We start from the raw sequence: 17879 nt of genomic DNA on the forward strand, positions 1-17879 counted from the left end.
TTGATTTGTTGCGGGTGGAAGCTTCTCCAATTAGAGTGTGAACTTACCACAGCCGCTAGCAAGCAACTACCATCGACATGGACCCCCAGGGGGGGTGGGGGAGATACACCGGAGAAAGCGATGCCAGTCGCCGGGGAAAGCTCAGGTAGCCGATGATGTTTACGGTCGTGTCGTAGTCTCAGCTCGTAGGTCCAGCGGGCACATTTTCGTGACCTCGCACTACCAGTTCCGGGCTGCCCGTTTCGATTTCCAGTGTTGACTGACACCTGCCACGAAAACAAAAATCTTGGCCTTGCTCACAAATCCGAAATGGAATCTGGCTTGTATCAATGAGGCATAGCACACTTGGACTTGGATCATGCCGCTGGCTGCTATCTAGCATATATAGAACCCCAGAGTTCATCCTAAGTCTCGTCCCGAACAAGCTTAACGACTTGAAACACAACTTAATCAGTTTTCTCTTACGCCGCACCGCTATGTTGTCCTCAATAATCCTCAACCTGGCATCTTTGGGTCTTCTGTCCTGCCTGGGTACTGCCGCTGCAGCCTTGCAATCAGGAGTTTTGTTCCAAGCCAACATTACCACTGGACAGCAAACATCTTTCGGTCCTGGTCCTAAGGGTACCAGACTTTCTATACCAATTCTTGGGGGCACACTTACGGGATCCAAGCTTTCAGGTATGCTTGCGTCGACCAAGAAAAGGGCTGAATTATTTTGCATTGGGCTGACAACTTTGCCCGGCCAGGCGAGGTGCTGAGCATAGGCGCAGACTGGGGCCTCTTTGACTCGAAGGGCACGTTCAACGTCGACGCCTACTATCAAATTCGCACCAACGATGGCGTCGACATTTTTGCACACTCCCAGGGCCCTAGCCAGCCGGATGGACGCATTTTGACGCACATCACACTAGAGACTGGTAATGACGAGTACTACTGGGTGAACAATATCGCAATTGCTGGAATTACGACGGTTGGCAATGGTTTCATCGTCATAGAGGCGTACCAGCTCACCCCGGATGCCTGAAAGCGTGGGTGTGCTGGTTTATGTAACAAAGTTTTGCATCTTTGGGAGATAGGTCGCTCGAATCACGCGTATATTGAGCTGCGGTAGATTCTTGGCGCTGCAGCAGGCACACCTTTTTTGCTTGGAATTGTCGCTATAGCGCCTAATATGAGCTCTTTTCTGTTGAACCAGACTGCCGACGCTTGCTTCCCGCCCAGCTACGATTGGTGTAATCTAAGTTTTGCGGAGAGCCTTTTCCCTCGTTGATAAATTCAGATGTGGTACAACATTGCACTGCAGGTTTCACATCTCCAGTCGTAATCATACAAGATTAAAGTTCCGTCACTGGCTTGAGCTCGTCTAAGGTATTAATGCTGTACAGATTCGTGTTGCACGTACTGCATTGTCGCAGATCGTCTGACGTGGTCAAGCAGACCTTGCCCCGGATTCAAGAGCCTTCTAATCCACATCCCACCCGTGAGAAGAGAACTATACCTGGATGGTCATACGGAGTCATCATACATGTAGGTTTCGAGCAGTGCGCGCCCCTTTGTGCTACAGCGTGCTTCGATGGTATTGCACAAGGTCCGGCCGTTGTAGCCTGCTCCTTCGCCGTAACTACATATACTCATCCTGACACGCTACTTTCTCGCTGCTCGCTCTTTCACGTAACGCGCTTGAAAGAGGCCGACGCAAAACTCTCCACCCGTTCCAGCAGTATCTCAAGCTGAGAATCATATGCTCTTAGTCAAGGAAACTTTTCAAACTCATAAACAATGCTTATTATCTCTCGGTTCTCCAACTATGTCGTGGTCTTCTCACTCTGGGCTACCATGATGCTCTGGGCAAAAGCTGCCGCGGTTGAGTTTCTGTCATATCAACCGTCATTTTCCAAGCTGATAGGTCAGAATGCGACTGGCAAAGTCGCCCAAGAGACTTCATGGGAAGCCTTTCATGAGGGTGGTATCTATAATAAGAAGGATAATTCGCTGTACATCTCCTCTAACTTCGACACCGTCGGCAACCCCATCAACATCACAGTACTATCTCTCGACGACCTTTCAATTCGAAGTCAGCGGTACGTCAACTTGAGCATGCCCAATGGCGGATCAGCATTTCATGCCAATAGAGGAGGAAGGTATATGGGGTCAGACCAGACTTTGCAAGTTTGGTGTGATCAGGGCGACACGAATAATTATTCCAAGCTAGTCTCTCTGGACCCTGATACCAACCAAACAACAACGCTTTTCTCAAGTTTCTTCAACCGGAACTTCACGTCTATAAATGACGTCCGTCAGCACCCGGAGACCGGTGACCTCTGGTTTACCGACGCTACATACGCCTACTTCAATGGCTTCCGCCCCAGCCCTCAAATGCCTACGCAAGTCTATCGGTATGATATGGACAGTAAAAGTATCCAGGTTGTAGCAGATGGCCTTCAACAGCCGAATGGGATCGAGTTCTCGCCGGATTACAAGACGCTGTACGTCTCTGACACAGGCGCTGCTACGACAAGATTGACCCCTACAGGTCCGGCGACAGTCTACGCCTTTGATGTCGTCAATCGGAAAAGGAGCTTGACGAACAAAAGGGTCCTCGCCTACGCTGATAATGGAATCCCCGATGGATTACACACAGATATCGAGGGAAATATTTGGGCGTCCTGTGGCGACGGAGTCCACGCGTGGGACTCTTCGGGAGTTCTGCTGGGAAAGATTTTCACCAACGACTACACAAGCAACTTTGCTCTCGTCCCAGGAGGGATGTTCATCTTCTCTAACAAGCGTCTCTGGGCCATTGAAAACCTTATTGCTCTTGGAAGAGAGGTCTGCGACGACTTTGGTTCTCATGTTGACCGGCGGTGCAACGAGCGAAGGAACTAGGTCACTGAGTTTACAGAAATTAAAGACTGCTACCAAGACCTCGTAGTACGGGACGTTGAATCATTAGATATCTCCACTTTATAGCTTGATATTTTGACAAATGTCTCCTTCACACCTGCATCAGGATAATGTACAGTTTGACTTGATGGTTTGTTTTCACCCTGTTTCCCCCCTCCGCCCGTAGCTCATGTAATGTATGGATCCGGACCCCCCGCGCGGGTGTGGAAGGGTTGAGACCCACAGTGGCTTTAGAGACGAGCGCTTGGTCAAAGTGCCGGCTTTCATGTTGGTGCACCCCGCGCGCCAATTTGTCAGGCTGACAACGATTGTTCAGGGCTATGGCGAATAACGACGAAGTCTCTTACGTTCTGCTGCAATCTTGAATCTACCGATTGCTTATCCTAATAATCCACAGGCTCCGTGGCTCAGCACTTTAGAATGATGCCATACACGGTGGATACTGTGCTTGGCATGATATTAGTCTTTTGCCGCAACTTTACACCCGAATCGTCTGCATAACAGAGAAATATCTCGAAGGAGCAAACCTGGGTCTTGGGTGCGCGATCAGCTAGCCTGGGTGATCAGTCCCCAGATATCGATCATGAAAGAACGAAGACAACTACGGAAGGTTCCGCGAAATGTATTAATCAAATCCTCTCGGACTCAATGGCATTTCAGTTGAGTTGTGGTGACAGCGCAGGTGAGTGTATTCTTGGCCAAAAACGAGAAAATAATCTTCATACGAAAACTTTGCGCTCTTGGTGGATAAGGTTGGCTGTTGATGGAACTCATCTTAACCTGTCTCTTCACGTGTCGTCTTGAATGGTTATCTTTGGAAAAATCAGGTAGGCAGGAAAGGGTAGTGAATCAAGCCGGCCAGAATAGCATGCCTCTGCTTACATCTTGCCCATTTCTTCTCCTTGCAATTACTACGAATCAAAAAGATTTTCCTTCTACACCTACATGTATATGGTGTGAAAAGATGTACTTATGAACATATCTATGTGGCTCCATATATGTATATCCACTTATCTAGTTCATGTCTTGAGGATCCAAGTCTTGGCCCGTAAATTAGTCCGAGAAATCTCGCCCTCGGAGTCCGTAGGGCCGCTTACATGATGGTTTCCCCATGGTTCATCGTGAAGGCGTATCGAATGAGAGTCCCATGGGATATGGCGAAAGCAGTGTGGGCCATACCGTCTAGCTGACTGACCCTAGCCTTCTTGGTAGCGTGTCATGATGAAAAATGCTTGCCCGCTCTTTGCGTTGAGCCTAAATTTCCGTCTTACAAACTCAAGAATCCATGATGACAAAAGTTTTGGAAATGCAAGGGTCCAAACGTGATTCCATTGCGTTTCTGGTCTATCGTGAGCAATGGGTAGCGCTAGGCTGACCTCAAGGAGGATTTAGTATATCACAATCGACGAAAGATTCTGTTCGTATAAATGGGTGGTTGCTTCCTGGACATGAGCCGTAAAATTGTCAACGCACATCATTCTCTTTACCTTCCCCAACGACACTTCAGAACGCTTTTCAAAATTGAGGATCACAAACCGTCTATACAATGGCTCTATTATCTTTCTGTAGCCTTCTGCTTCTGATCAGCGCTGTTTCCAGCTTTGCCAGAGCTGATGGTGAGGATTCTACGAACATATTTTTCTTGGCATGTGCTAATTCGAAGCAGCTGTCCCCTTCGAGAGGCTTAGTCAGAATGACTCGGTTCGTTCATTAGTAGTCAATGGGTTCTAGACCGCATTATTGATACATTGTACAGGTTCTCTTGATCGTCGACCACCAAGTTGGGCTGTTCAACTTGGCCCGAGACTTCGATGGCCAACTTTTCTACAGAAACGTGATTGCTCATGCAGCCCTCGGGAAGCTTTACGACCTACCGGTCATTATTACCACATCTCAGGAAGAAGGTTGAATCTGACTGTTACGAGGCTTCGGGTTTATCGACTGTTACTAACGAGTGGTAGGTCCTAATGGTCCTCTTCCAAAGGAGATCCTTGACATGTACCCGGACGTCCCTGTCATCAAGCGTCCCAGTGAGATCAATGCGTGGGACAATGCCGAATTCAGGGATGCCGTCAAGGCAACTGGTCGTAACCAGATGATCGTTGCCGGTATTGTGACCGATGTTTGTAAGTATTTTCATAACTCTCAAGGTAAATACAGCGTTCTTACTGAATCATTGATCAGGCGTTACTTTCCTGTCTCTGTCTCTCCGTGAAGAAGGTTATAGCGTCTGGGCTAATGTCGAAGCATCTGGCACTACCTCAGAGCTTATCCGCGATGTATCCAACTCTCGCATGCAGGCAGCGGGTGTGCACCTAGCAGGTCTGTTCAGCATCGCAGCTGATCTTTTCAAAGATTGGCGCGGTCCTCCGGGTGTTGCGAAGATGTCGGATTGGTATACTCAGTATGCGCCGGCGTACCTTCTGAATGCGCAGCTTTTCAATGCAGCCATTGGGACTGCTGTGGGAGACGGCACCCGTTAAGAAAATGCTTGAGACCGCATCTTGAGCCACAATAAGTGCACTGCTACTTGTAATCAAGGTTCTGCATCCTCAAAATCAGTGTAGCTAGTAGCTGGTCCAGAGACGGAGTGGATTTGCTTCCTGTCATGCTTAGGTCGATCGAGGTTTCCCGACTACAGTTATGTGTGGTCGCTCCTCACACAATCATAGACCCGCAATAATAACATGTCGTTCTGCATACGAAGACAACCTGGTCGTGAAGTTAACGAAAGACAAGGGTTCACCGGTAGACTTGGACGAAGAGTTTTGCTATTTGCACAAGCCGCAACTCGAGGCTCATTGACCTTACTAGCCTAGTTTCAACACAATGAGAATGTGAAGTATTCCTTTCCCTCTCTGATCATTGATTTTAGAAACTATCTATGATCTACATGCATTCTAGACATTGCGTACGCAATTGATCGTCTTGCTGGCACTGGCCTATATGGAACGGAGACTCCGTTAAAAACAAACATCCAGCTGCTTAAACATCGTGGCTGAGTCGATAGGACTATCGTATCACTATCGTGTAATCAGAAGAACAGGCTGCTGATTGTTCTATATCGCTATGTAGCCAGCACCTCAGACATCTAAATCCATGCCCTGTCGCGCAGCAATCACATTGGTGCAGAGCGCGTTGAATTTCATGTAATTCTGAACATCATCGATGCCAATCACGAAGGGGTTGGCTGCATCAGGCTGGCGATGACTTAGAAGGTCGGCTTGGAACAAGGCGTGGTCGGCAATTTGGTGGCTCGATATTAGCGTGTCAACGCCCTTCCATCTTGGCCACATTGCCAAGATGATTCTGGGACACAATCTTCTTCTCTCTATCAACCTTGGGTGCGGGGATGCCAGTGCCGCCATTCAAGCCAGCGATATGAGGAACGCCCTGTTCAAAGACGGGGAAGACGAGGGACAGGTTGCCAGGGGAATGACCAGGAGTGAGTATGGACATGAATGTGACGTTGCCGAAAGTGAGCTCCTGTTTGTCGATGAGGATCTGGTCTCTCATAGGCAGTGTTGGAATTGTGCTGGCGAGAGCAGCCATGGATGTCTAGGCAGCCTCGGAAGCCCAAAGTGTGGTGTTAAAGGTGTCTTTGAGATATTTGGCGCCACCGTCATGGTCGACATGCTCACGGGTGATAATGCAGTGTTTGATATCAGACCTCTTGAAGCCGAACTTCTGAAGGCCGGGGATCAGTATGGCATTGATTTCTTCCGGCTTGTCGAGAGCATCGATCAGAACGATACCGTCGCCGGTATCATATGCCCAGGCAGACACGAAGTTGTGACCGACAAAGTTGAGCCGGTCAAATGGTGAGAACGGCTCGACAAACCCGGCGGGAAATCGGAATAGTGAAGGGTACACCTGCTGAGTGATGCAGAAATCCTGGAAGTACTGATAGAGAGACCAGGTCTTGGCGAGATCAACGGCTTCGTTCAGGTATATGGTAACGTTCTCGGCTTTTCCGTTTGGGAAGGTCGTTCTATTGAAGAACTGGTCTAAAGTCGCAATTTGCGCGCTCACAACGGACAAATAAAGGGTGAGACAATAGGCGAGAAGGTTAGGAATACTGTTACTAAACATATTGGAAGTTCAACGAGTTGCCGAGATTGAATGAGGATCGAACAGGAGTCAAACACCATGACGTTTTCAGCGGATTGTACGTTGAAGTGTACAATTTCACGTCAATGCCGGATGAAACGCTTGGATTCATACTCCGGTTGTCGGGTATGATGTTCTAGACCCTGATGTAGATACTTGAGACGGTCAGATCACCCTTCAAATTTTCCTCATGGTGAACCCAGTTTTGTCCCAGGCAATTTAGCTTGGAGGGGCTACCGCACGCATTCCAGGTGACACCTCGTCTAGACTCTCTTTTCAGAAAAGATGCATATGAACGATGGCATCTTGCCTCTCCACATGAGAGGCAGTGAGCTTGACGTTAAAGCCTCCTCAGCCTCCAATACCTATCCATAAATCCACGTTCGCTTTTCACCGCTATGCGAGATATTTCGATGCCTCCATGTTGCCAACGCTTGCAAAGTCTGCATTAGACGCCGAAATTTAGAGCCCAACTCGTTATTACGTATCGAACGGAAATGATTTCTTTGCTGACTTGCAAGCCATACGTTTGGCTAGTTCGGTACCTGCTTCTATATTTCAAAGGTGGCGGAATGTCATTCATAGTGACGGATGCCAAGATCATGATCCTGGATTGTGTAATTAAAAAGTGTACCGTATCGTGTGATTTTCCTTGGAAGCCTGATCCCGTTAAGGTCGATCATTTGCGCCTGTAAAGCCGGAAAAAGACCATCACATGATCCTGGATATTCATTATCTGGCAAACGAATACTCTGTTCGACCAAATTTTACAGCCCCATATTCTCCTTTTTACGGACGAGTAACATGTCTATGTCTCTAACTCGGCGAAAAACTTCTGTATTCAACGGTCTAGGGACCCCTGATCAGGAATTTAGGGGGCGGGGAGACGACGCGTCATCTCTACAGGTATATGTAGGCATGACTCACAATATTCTTACTGATGGAAAGATCTGTCATGATTGGTGACTAGAAACTTAAGCATCATTAGGACATCCAATTTTGACGGGAAATACCCGCCGTGGGGCATAGTCAAAGTCTAAGCGGATGCAATTCGACTCCGAACCCCTCACTCGGGCAAGGAGGCTGCTTCATCATCGGCGAGGCCTTCCTAGTTCAAATTGTCCTGTTCAGGACAGCTTTATTCAAGCTATTTCCGTATTTCGGGAGCGATGGCAATGGATTCGGTGATCATTCTTGATCTTATCTGAAGAATTTCCAGCAAAGATATCTGAAAGCAATTCTTACGGCGCAACATACTTAGTGCGTTAGGGCCTGCATGGCTCAAACAGTGTAAGACATGTTGACGCTACCATTATGCCCGCAGCTATCATAGGGGGCCAGTCTGCCAACGCTGTGGTCAGACTGACCACAACAGGAGCAACTGTGCTGGACCAGCGCAGTGCATCAACCGCCCTGGTCCTCACACGGACAGCCCACATGAGTATCCAGCTCGGCTAGAGCGCGTACCCGGCGTGATTCAGTAAAAAGCAGTAAGGACATGCCGGGGACGGGCGCAGAGATCTAGGACCGAAAACGTCACATAATGATACACTCCTGATCCACAGCTCAACCATATACATCGTCCAGACAGGTGAACATATGTTCTCCAAGTCCACCTGCCACAATTACCGGGACAAAAAAACTTCCATCTTGTGAGTCAATTTCTCAATTCGAAGACCTTAACAAGCCACATAAGCCCAGATTACCAAACAGCTCCGTTTGCTCGGCCGCTGTCTAACGTCACCCGCCCTTAATTTCACTAGTGGACCAGAAAAGTGTGTCGTCCAAATGTGACTGAGCTCAGCGCGCGGTTACCAAAAAAGGACTAAATCGCTATACTCACTTTCGACATGACAGGGCCGACTGCAGTGGCAAGCGAACCGACTGGGGGGTCGCTCTTCACAGTAGTTATAATTCGTCGGTCGGGGGCTGCGGCTAGGAACAGCGGAGAAACCGTGATATTCAGTTAAGAGTGAAAAGAAAGATCGGTAAGTACACTCCAACTCTGTGAATGTGTACAACGAATTTCGCACCATCTAGCAATCGTGTCAAAAGTGTCTGACCTCTTTGTATTCTTGTCACGTTTTTACTGAACCCCGCACGATTGGCAAGCTCAATGCGTTCTATAACGGGGATCCTACGTACATGTAACATGTACTGATTGGAATTTCGTGTAAGAGGGAAAAAGATGCTGACGCTATTTACAACGTTCAGCGGTAGCATCAACCAATGGATTATTAGACAAAACCCCACCACTTCATGTCTTCATTGCCTTGGGTCGAAACGGGATGCCCGACACCCTGGGCGTAAATGCCTTCAAGCTTACTGCCCAAGACATACGTCGTCCATCCGCTGACAGGACTGTTGGTGAGCACTTGATCCGGGGCAGTGTCGTAACCAAGGACCGGGGCCCAGTTCGCAAGCGACTTATTAAATGTCGATGTACCAATGATGGTGTCCGCAGAGCCTAGATAGAGTTGAATGCTAGGGTAAGTGCCAGTATATCCTGGGTACTGATTCTTGATGTTCGCTGTGGAAGCAGCAGAATAGACGATAGCGCTTTTGAAGACGTCAGGGTAGGCTCCTGCCAAGGTAAACTACAGGTCGCATTGTCAGTGGGCTCACGGAGTCCAATATTCAAGGCGACAAGACTCACTGTCATTGTGCCGCCGGAAGACACCCCAGAGACAAATACTTTGCTGGTATTAGCTTTGTATGTGCTGACCACGTAGGCAGCCATGCTAGCAATTGATTGACTTGCGCCACCACCGTTATGCAAAAGTGATTTGCTAGAGGTCGCATCCCATGCACCTTGAGGGGATTCTGGGTAAACGGCGATAAAGCCGTACTGCTCCGCCAGCGTTGCGTAAGGTGTGGATGCGAATTGCTGCTGAGCGTTGCCGGAAGCGCCGTGGAGTGTAAACACGACGCCAGGAGAGGCCGCGACTTCGGCTGGGACGTAGATGTACATGTTAAGGTTACCAGGGTTACTGCCAAAACTGGTGACCTGTGTTAGAGCAGCTCGCTTGTCAGTCGGTCCCGCCATTGACAGATTGCCAAGGAGGGTGAGTGCTAGAAGATTGAGAAGCCTCATTGCGAACACAGCACCTCTGATGATGAATGAAAATTAACAAGGACAAGATAGAAATTATTCGGACTTTCGTTTGAGCAGGGAGTGAACGATCGATCTGTTGACGATCTTGCGCTGGGGGCCCTTATATAACAGAAGAAGTTAGGCGTTCAAGAACGCAAGCTCATCCTGAATTGCCGTGGCTCGAAGCACAACCGCCGAGTATGCTGGAGTCCGAGTGCGTCCCAAGCGTTTCTCAACTGGCTGGAGGTCAGGAAATTGTCATCCCCGCATGTGTTTGCCAATATGCAAACTAACAACAATCCTGATTATGGATGATCCATCTCAATAGAAAGGTGTTAGAACGCAAGGGGATTGCGGGGTGGATCGCGTTACGGAATAGCGTAAAATAAGGCGCTAGACTACGTTGAGAATATCCGAAGCATGACAACTTACCGAGCAAACAAAGCAGTACACGCGAAGAGGAAATTCTTGGTTTTGCTGGACGGAGTAGATCTCGACAACGTCGTTCCTCTTGTCAAAACAGACAATTGGAGGCTGCACGTCTTGAGAAGGGTAAAATTCGCCGGGTACTGGTACCCCGTTTTCTCGTGCCTAGCCGATCCTCAGTGGCCTTACCACCATGGGTCATGACAATGGAAGGGTTGGCCGAATTATAAGTCGACCCACCCCCTTTTGGCCACCCCCCCCTTTTGGCCACCCCATTTCTCTATCCTAGCCACCGCATTAAAACCCTACCCACGATTTTTAAACTACTATAATAATTATAAAAATTATCTAAATATAATTCTTTTTTATATACTTATTTATTAATATATAATAGTCTTATATACTAAAAATAAAGTTATTCGGGCTCTTAAAGCTATTAAAAAAGGTTTTTTAGTTAATTAGGCCTTAATTAAGTTTAGAGTTCTAAAGTTAACTTTTTATAATTATAAAAAAGGTTACTAAATAAAAATAATAATATTTATAAACCTCTAGAGGCTTCTTTTATAATAAAAAAACTAATTAGCTTAATAAGTTCGTATTTAATATAATCTAAGTATTATACTAATTTATAAATAGCTTAAAAAATTTACTAAGTAAGTTCTAAGATCTTAAGAGGATATAAATCCTTTTAAAAAAAGATAAATAGACGCTTTTTTAAAAAAGAACTTATTAATTAAGGTCTAAAAAAGTCGTATTATTAATTTAAAATATTTAAATAAAGCTATTATTAATATAATTAAGTTATAGTTTAGATTACTTAATATATTAAAAATTAGTAATATTAAATAGGTTAATAAATATAATATAAATAAAACTAATATCCTAGAGGGTAAGGGATTTAATAGCCTAGTTTTAAGTAAAATAGAGACTATAGTAGTACGAAAAAAAGAGCCTAGTTCGCGTACTTAAGTATTTATAATTAAGTATATCTTTATTAATAATCGAGCTATTAAATTACTAGTTATATATAAAGGAAAGTTAGTATAATAATAATAGTTTTTATTTAAACTTAACCTTTATACTAATTAAGAATTTATAATAATAAATAATAGTTAAACGATTAATAAGACTGCCCTTTAATAGTTAAAAATAATATTCTTATTATAAACTAAGACCCCCCCCCTTAGGGGGCTTAATATACTTAATAAGCTTTAACTATTAGTTCTAAATAGCTATAAAAGTTATATAATAATAGAATTTATATAAGAATATTATAGAAATAACGTTTATTTACTATTCTTATTACTATATACTTTTTATATTTTCTAGTTATTAAATATAGCTATTTTTAGACTTATTAAGTCTAAGTATAAAAAGGAGCTTAATAAGGAGGATATAGTAAATAATTTTATTATTATTAAAAAGCGGTACTTTTTAAACTATTATTAAAAAGCTCGTTTAGTTAGTTTAATATCGTTAAATATACGAAGTAAATAGAAAGTAATTAAACTATATCCCCCTAATATAACTAGACTACTTATTAATTTAATAATCCTACTTAACCTAGTTATATTAACTAAAAAGACCGTAAATACTAAATAAGTAACTAGTAATACTAAAAAAGTTATTAATTAAGTATTAGTAGCGTTTATTATTAACTAGTTAATACTTAAGAAGGCTAGCGAGCTTTATAATTAGTTAAAGTTATTTATATAACTTAGTTTAGATTATAATACTTAATAACTATTATTTAAAAAAATAAAAAAGGTATTTAATAAGTAGGCCTATTATTTAGTAATATCTTAGTATTATATTCGAGTTTTAAAAGCTAAAGTTAACTAATTAAAGCTATAAAAAAAGAAAAGTATATTAATAAACCTAAATACTAAGTTCGTAAATATTTAGAATATATAAAGAGCTTAGGAAGACTTTAATAACTATTTAGTTAGTCCTAGTTAATTTATAAGGGTCGAATTACTTAGGGAGAATAATAATTATATTATTATAGTAGTAGAAGATAGTTAATTAATTAAGTATAGTTAGTAGCGATGTTTTAATACTATGTTTTAATAGGGTGGCTAAAAGGGGGGGGGGGGGGGGGCCAAAAGGGGGGGGGTCGACTTAATAGTCAAACAAGGGCTGGAAAAGGCAATGATGACAGCGAGGAGAACTCAGCAATGGCGCTAGTAAAATCGCTGTCATGCGACCTTGCTTGGGAACATCAAAACTACCTAGCTATTGTTTGGACTTTGGAGAGGCCAGTGATAGAGCTTGGCTTTGGTCAGGATGAGATCGAGACCGAGGCCGTCGACAAAAGGCGGGTTCGGAAATTCTGAAAGTGAACTAGCCTCCCAGATATCCGATCGGCACAGTTGCGAATTGGTTTTCGGACAATTTGCATTACCAATCGAGGAATGTGCCACATTGGCATACCAGCTCTCACTCCCCACTCACCAGGATTGAGACGCGTCGTCTTGTGGACAGGAGGCTACGCCGAGTAAGGACCTAACCCAAGCTGCAAATTCGTAAATACGGGGTAGAACATAAGGGGTTATTGGATCCCAGATATTCTCACCCTTGATTACATTAAACTCGTGGTTCCTGCCCACTTTTGCTCGGCCCAATCTTCAACTTCATCCTAGTCGGGCCCGTGCTCTCATCGCGCCTCTTGTTCTCAAATTTCTGCCTGAGCTTTCGTCTACCCCCTCCTGTTTAGCGACTATGACTACGAATATGGAAGATCACAAAAACGAGACCATCTCAAATGCTAGTGTTGGTGGGAAGCCATCTATCGTTAACCTTGAGAGGGTTCCCAGCTCAGTGATGGGTAGTAGCCTGGAACTCGATGAGGAGACGAACAGAAAGTTGCTTCGAAAAATCGATCGAAAGTTGATGCCTGTTGTAAGTCATGGCCCTTTCCTTGTCACGGTTGAATCTAACTTTGTAAGCTCTGCTTCACTTATGCCCTTCAATACTACGACAAGGCTATCCTCAGCCAGGCCGCCATATTTGGCCTGAGACAGGATCTAGAGCTCACCACCGGTCTCAAATACTCTTGGGTCTCTTTGATTTTCTATTTTGGATACATCGCAGGCACTTATCCAATTTCGTTCCTCGCCCAACGGTACCCGATGCGAATTGTCTGCACGGCTATCTGCGTAGCCTGGTCTTTCGTCATTCTCTGCACGCCCGCTTGTACATCCTACTCAGGACTCCTTGTCAACCGTTTCATGCTTGGTCTCATCGAGGCAGGTGTATCTCCCATCTTCATGCTTGTCGTGGGCCTCTGGTACACCCACTCAGAGCAGATATCACGATCCAGCTGGTGGTATTCTTGCAGCGGCGGATCTCTTCTTGTCTCACCTCTTATCAATTACGGACTCGGCCATATCAAGGGAGGTGCACTCAACTCTTGGCAATGGATGTATATCATTGCCGGTCTCGCCACCCTAGCTTGGGGTATCGCTCTCTGGTGGCTGTTTCCCGACAGCCCTCAGAATGCCAAGGGGTTCACAGAAGCCGAGCGCCGCCTTCTTCTCGAGCGAGTCCGACAGAACAATGCTGGTGCCGAAGACAAGCAGTTCAAGCCCTATCAATTCCGAGAAGCCTTGCTGGACTATCGAATGTGGGGCATCATTGTCTTGTCTACTGTGTCTTGCACTGGCTCCGGCGCCGTGACGACTTTCGGGACCATTGTGTTCAAGGACATGGGTTTCGACGTCTTTACATCTCTACTGCTCAATCTTCCTATTGGTGCTCTGGCCTTTATTTGTATCCTCAGTTCAGGTTATATTGGCAGAAGAGTTCCCAACTCTAGGCTCTACGTTGTTATAGGAGCATGTGTTCCTGTCATCTTGGGTTGTTCCTTGATCTGGCAACTTCCAGACTCCAACAGAGCAGGTCGTATCCTTGGCTTCTACCTTATCAACTTCTTCTCATCCGCATGGGTTCAGTGTATTGGCCTGGGCACGTCCAACGTTGCTGGACACACCAAGAAAGCTGTGTATGCTGCCGGGACGTTTATAGGCTATTCTCTCGGGAACATCATTGGCCCTCTCATGTTTGACGCGTAAGTACATCAGCATACCACGTCTGACCGTACGCATGCTAATCGTCATAGAAAATTTGCACCGCGCTACGACGAATCATTCACAGGAATCATGATCTGCTTTGCGGTCTGTGTCTTTGTTGCTACCACGCTCCGATGGGCACTCGACCGAGAGAACAAGAGGCGCGACAGAGTCCACGGTCCACCGGAGCTGTCTCACGGTTTGCAAGACCGGACGGATCGGGAGAACGAATCCTTCAGATATAATCTGTAGTTTGTGGCGAACAATGGAATGTACTCGGAAGAGATATCAGAGCTACAAGAAGAATGAGGCTTGCTTCAAAGTTTAGTGATGACTCATTTTCTCCGTGTGAGGTAATTCAGTATGCGGAATCCTGCTTTCACGCTACCACACCTTCGAAAAAACAACGACACCGCTGCACTGAACTTGATTGCAATCACAACTGCGACGGGAGTACTGAGCAACTAAGGTACTTGGCACTTACTTACGTAAGTACGTACTCAGTGCGCCAAGTGGAGGTGCAGGGTGGGGTTAGTTTAAGCTTAACTCAAAGTCTCTCATTGGCCGGTGAGGCGAATCATTGTCTGGATAAGTAGTCAAACAGTACTGCCCTGGTAACTTGGTAAAGCTCAAGACCAGTAAACTTTCTTGTCATCTCCTCATACATTTGCGTATAGTGGTGCAAGATGCAATTCATGACGGAGGGTTAAGGAGATCGATTTCGTCTAATGTAAATAATGCAGCCTGATTGTTTTGTATTCACCAAATTCAGAAGGCAGGTTAACCTGGTTTCTTCATTTCTCACCTGGATATCTCGGCTAACGAAAATGCGTAACGGAAATTCGAGATGTATACCTGAGCGGTTCATCAGAACAAACAAGAGTTATGACTATATAGTCGAAAAACACCAACGACAGACTAGATTTAGCTCCTACATCATTTAAGCGAGGTTGATCGACGAGGAGCTTCACATAAATAGACTCTATTGCATCGGTCAATTCTGATGCATGAGAACAACAGGGTTTGTGTTTGAATCATGTCATAGTGCTTGAATGGCAGTTTAAAGACAAGAGCCAGCTATAGAGAAATGTAAGACCCTCCGTTCGACCGTCGCTTCGCCCGACATACTCTCGCCCGTAGAGTACTCAACAAGAACTACCCAAACCACCCAGAAGCACGGCCCAGGGAAAGCATCGGCCTGTGACTAGCGTATCCCCAAAAGGCATGTGTTTATGGCTGTCTAGTAGCGCTTTTGCCCAAGAGGGGCTCTAGACAATCATGGTCTTGACCCGTCTTCGACGTGCCGAGGTCAAGCTCACCGCAGGTGTCGACACCGGAGCCAAGGTGGTAGGTTGAGCGACTGTGGTCACAGGCACAGAAGTCGCATTCACGGCCTCGACTACAGCTGCTCCACCGTTCATCATCTCCAAGCTTGAATGATAGTCGCTCGTCCCGTTGTCAGGGTCCTGATCAGTAGGGGTGCAGCTAGAATCAGCCGCAACAGATCCGTGCTCACCGCTGATGAACTGGCCATCTTCGTAACCACCACCGCCGGACGCGAGCATGTTCTCGGCAGCATCTTCGTACCAGCCGTTGATGAAGTCGCCGTGGAAGCAGTATCCGTTGCCTGAGGCGCTGCCACACGACAGCTGAAAGGGAGCGTCGCCTCTCCAGCCGTCGGGCACGACAGCTTTGGTGTTGTACCGGGCAGCATAGCGAAGCTGGGGGATCGCCTTCATGCCCTCAGGACACTTGTTGGATTCGTCGCTCCAGTCGTATGCAGCGAGGTTGTCCGGGTTGACGCAGTTGGGAAAGCGAAGCGAGACCTGCAAGTGCTGGTCGCAAGTGCTGGTGGGAAATTTGGCGATATCAGATTCACGCACGTTCGATCCTTCACAGAACCACTCCAATCCGTTGGAAGGGTGATCGGCCTCGGATTGGGTCTGCGCAGACGCGTTGCCGGAGATCATGGCGAAATCCTGGGGGATGGCGATCTCGGCGAAGGCATTGGTGTAATAGGTACTGAAGCGGAAGACAGGCACCTCAGTGAAGGTGTCACCATCGACATAGTACAGTGTGGGGACCCCTGTCAGTCGTGTCAGATGCAAAGAAGCAAGATCAAGGTAAATTGCTGTCATACGTACAGTAAACAGACAAGTCGTTGGCATTCTGGCCGCTATAGCAGCCTTTCTGCAGGTCAGCCGAGGTGGGGAGAATATTGGTGACCGCGTCGCTGCCGAAGAAGGTGTGCATATGCGAAGTATAGGTGCCTGGAACGACAATTGGATCAACGTTCTTGTTCATGAATGGCTCATGGTGAAGTTCGGTCCAAGCTGCAGACAGACTGACGCCGGCGAGGAGAGGTAGTATGGAACGCATGTTGATGAAAGAAGGGGAGAGATAGATAAGAAGTTTGTAAGAAATGATTGTCCGATAGCCGATCACGACTAGGAAACTTGATCAACGAATGACTTTGTGGAAGAAAGGAGTGAAACACATAGATGTACAAACAAGAATGGATTGGCAAGTAGACAATACTTCTTGAATGCAGCTCTGATCAGACTCTTATATGGCCTGTAGCCAACGCATGGTGATGCTTTCGAGAATTCTCTGTGTGTCCGAGATACTAAAGTAGACTAGGATTGAAGCCCCATTCAGCGGAGTAGCTACGTATGTATGCGTGCTCCTAAACTCCACGTGTGGATACTCGTCTGATTCCAAGATCAGGACTTCGTCCAGATGTCGGTCGGGACGACCAGGCCAGCCTAGTCTGGTTTCAGATCTAGGAAGCCGAGATTTCTTGCAAGCGGCAGCTGAACCCCATGCGCCCAGCTCGACGTGCCGGAACTTCTGTTCTGTAGACTTTTGTAGTAGCATTGGCACTGGTCCAGCGAGGCTAAATGATTGTGAAAATAGACCCAGTATGTCGATCTCGCAGTCCTATATACGTCGAGAAAGAATCCTCGAAAGACATTCTCTCCAGCGAATGCAAGGAAATCTAAGCTTTCTGGGAAGTTGTCAATTTCTTGTGTTTCTGTCCTTGCGTTGAAATAACGCACCCAGTACCCTGAAGCCAGATGCCTCCAGCTTGCTGTCCCGAACATATGTCGTAGAACCACTGCTGAGACTGCCTGTTCTGCAGTGGAATCATAGTTGATCACTTCGGCTTGGTCTCCAAGTCACGCATTGGAGGCGGATGTACTTTTGTACTGGCAAGGGATGTGATTACGCAAAACAAGCACGAGACAATGATTGCCGTTCTGGACCCAAATCTG

General features: G+C 46.1%; 8 protein-coding genes across 8 annotated transcripts; 4 read left to right on the forward strand and 4 right to left on the reverse strand.

The window, feature by feature from the left end:
* Positions 1-476: 476 nt before the first annotated feature.
* CABS01_10034 (uncharacterized protein) lies at positions 477-1024 on the forward strand (the record flags this gene model as incomplete). Its single annotated transcript, XM_060543390.1, has 2 exons — positions 477-678; positions 747-1024. The coding sequence occupies 2 exons, from the start codon at positions 477-479 to the stop codon at positions 1022-1024; spliced, it is 480 nt and encodes a 159-aa protein (XP_060399571.1).
* A 755-nt stretch (positions 1025-1779) lies between these two features.
* CABS01_10035 (SMP-30/Gluconolaconase/LRE-like region) lies at positions 1780-2886 on the forward strand (the record flags this gene model as incomplete). Its single annotated transcript, XM_060543391.1, has 1 exon — positions 1780-2886. One exon carries the CDS (start codon positions 1780-1782, stop codon positions 2884-2886), a length of 1107 nt encoding a protein of 368 aa, XP_060399572.1.
* A 1564-nt stretch (positions 2887-4450) lies between these two features.
* On the forward strand, positions 4451-5387 carry CABS01_10036 (isochorismatase; the record flags this gene model as incomplete). The annotated part of the gene is made up of 5 exons (XM_060543392.1): positions 4451-4520; positions 4571-4605; positions 4661-4808; positions 4866-5030; positions 5089-5387. 5 exons carry the CDS (start codon positions 4451-4453, stop codon positions 5385-5387), a joined length of 717 nt encoding a protein of 238 aa, XP_060399573.1.
* A 600-nt stretch (positions 5388-5987) lies between these two features.
* On the reverse strand, positions 5988-6420 carry CABS01_10037 (uncharacterized protein; the record flags this gene model as incomplete). The annotated part of the gene is made up of 2 exons (XM_060543393.1): positions 5988-6159; positions 6221-6420. 2 exons carry the CDS (start codon positions 6418-6420, stop codon positions 5988-5990), a joined length of 372 nt encoding a protein of 123 aa, XP_060399574.1.
* Positions 6421-6462: 42 nt separating this feature from the next.
* On the reverse strand, positions 6463-6996 carry CABS01_10038 (uncharacterized protein; the record flags this gene model as incomplete). Its single annotated transcript, XM_060543394.1, has 1 exon — positions 6463-6996. The coding sequence occupies one exon, from the start codon at positions 6994-6996 to the stop codon at positions 6463-6465; it is 534 nt and encodes a 177-aa protein (XP_060399575.1).
* A 2255-nt stretch (positions 6997-9251) lies between these two features.
* On the reverse strand, positions 9252-10108 carry CABS01_10039 (uncharacterized protein; the record flags this gene model as incomplete). The annotated part of the gene is made up of 2 exons (XM_060543395.1): positions 9252-9611; positions 9671-10108. The coding sequence occupies 2 exons, from the start codon at positions 10106-10108 to the stop codon at positions 9252-9254; spliced, it is 798 nt and encodes a 265-aa protein (XP_060399576.1).
* Positions 10109-13255: 3147 nt separating this feature from the next.
* CABS01_10040 (uncharacterized protein) lies at positions 13256-14856 on the forward strand (the record flags this gene model as incomplete). Its single annotated transcript, XM_060543396.1, has 3 exons — positions 13256-13435; positions 13483-14603; positions 14655-14856. 3 exons carry the CDS (start codon positions 13256-13258, stop codon positions 14854-14856), a joined length of 1503 nt encoding a protein of 500 aa, XP_060399577.1.
* A 1016-nt stretch (positions 14857-15872) lies between these two features.
* Positions 15873-16983, reverse strand: CABS01_10041 (uncharacterized protein; the record flags this gene model as incomplete). Its single annotated transcript, XM_060543397.1, has 2 exons — positions 15873-16690; positions 16749-16983. The coding sequence occupies 2 exons, from the start codon at positions 16981-16983 to the stop codon at positions 15873-15875; spliced, it is 1053 nt and encodes a 350-aa protein (XP_060399578.1).
* Positions 16984-17879: the final 896 nt, after the last annotated feature.

Source organism: Colletotrichum abscissum, assembly GCF_030869225.1.
Source record: "Colletotrichum abscissum strain IMI 504890 chromosome Unknown Scaffold_25.1, whole genome shotgun sequence".
Classification (NCBI taxonomy): domain Eukaryota; kingdom Fungi; phylum Ascomycota; class Sordariomycetes; order Glomerellales; family Glomerellaceae; genus Colletotrichum; species Colletotrichum abscissum.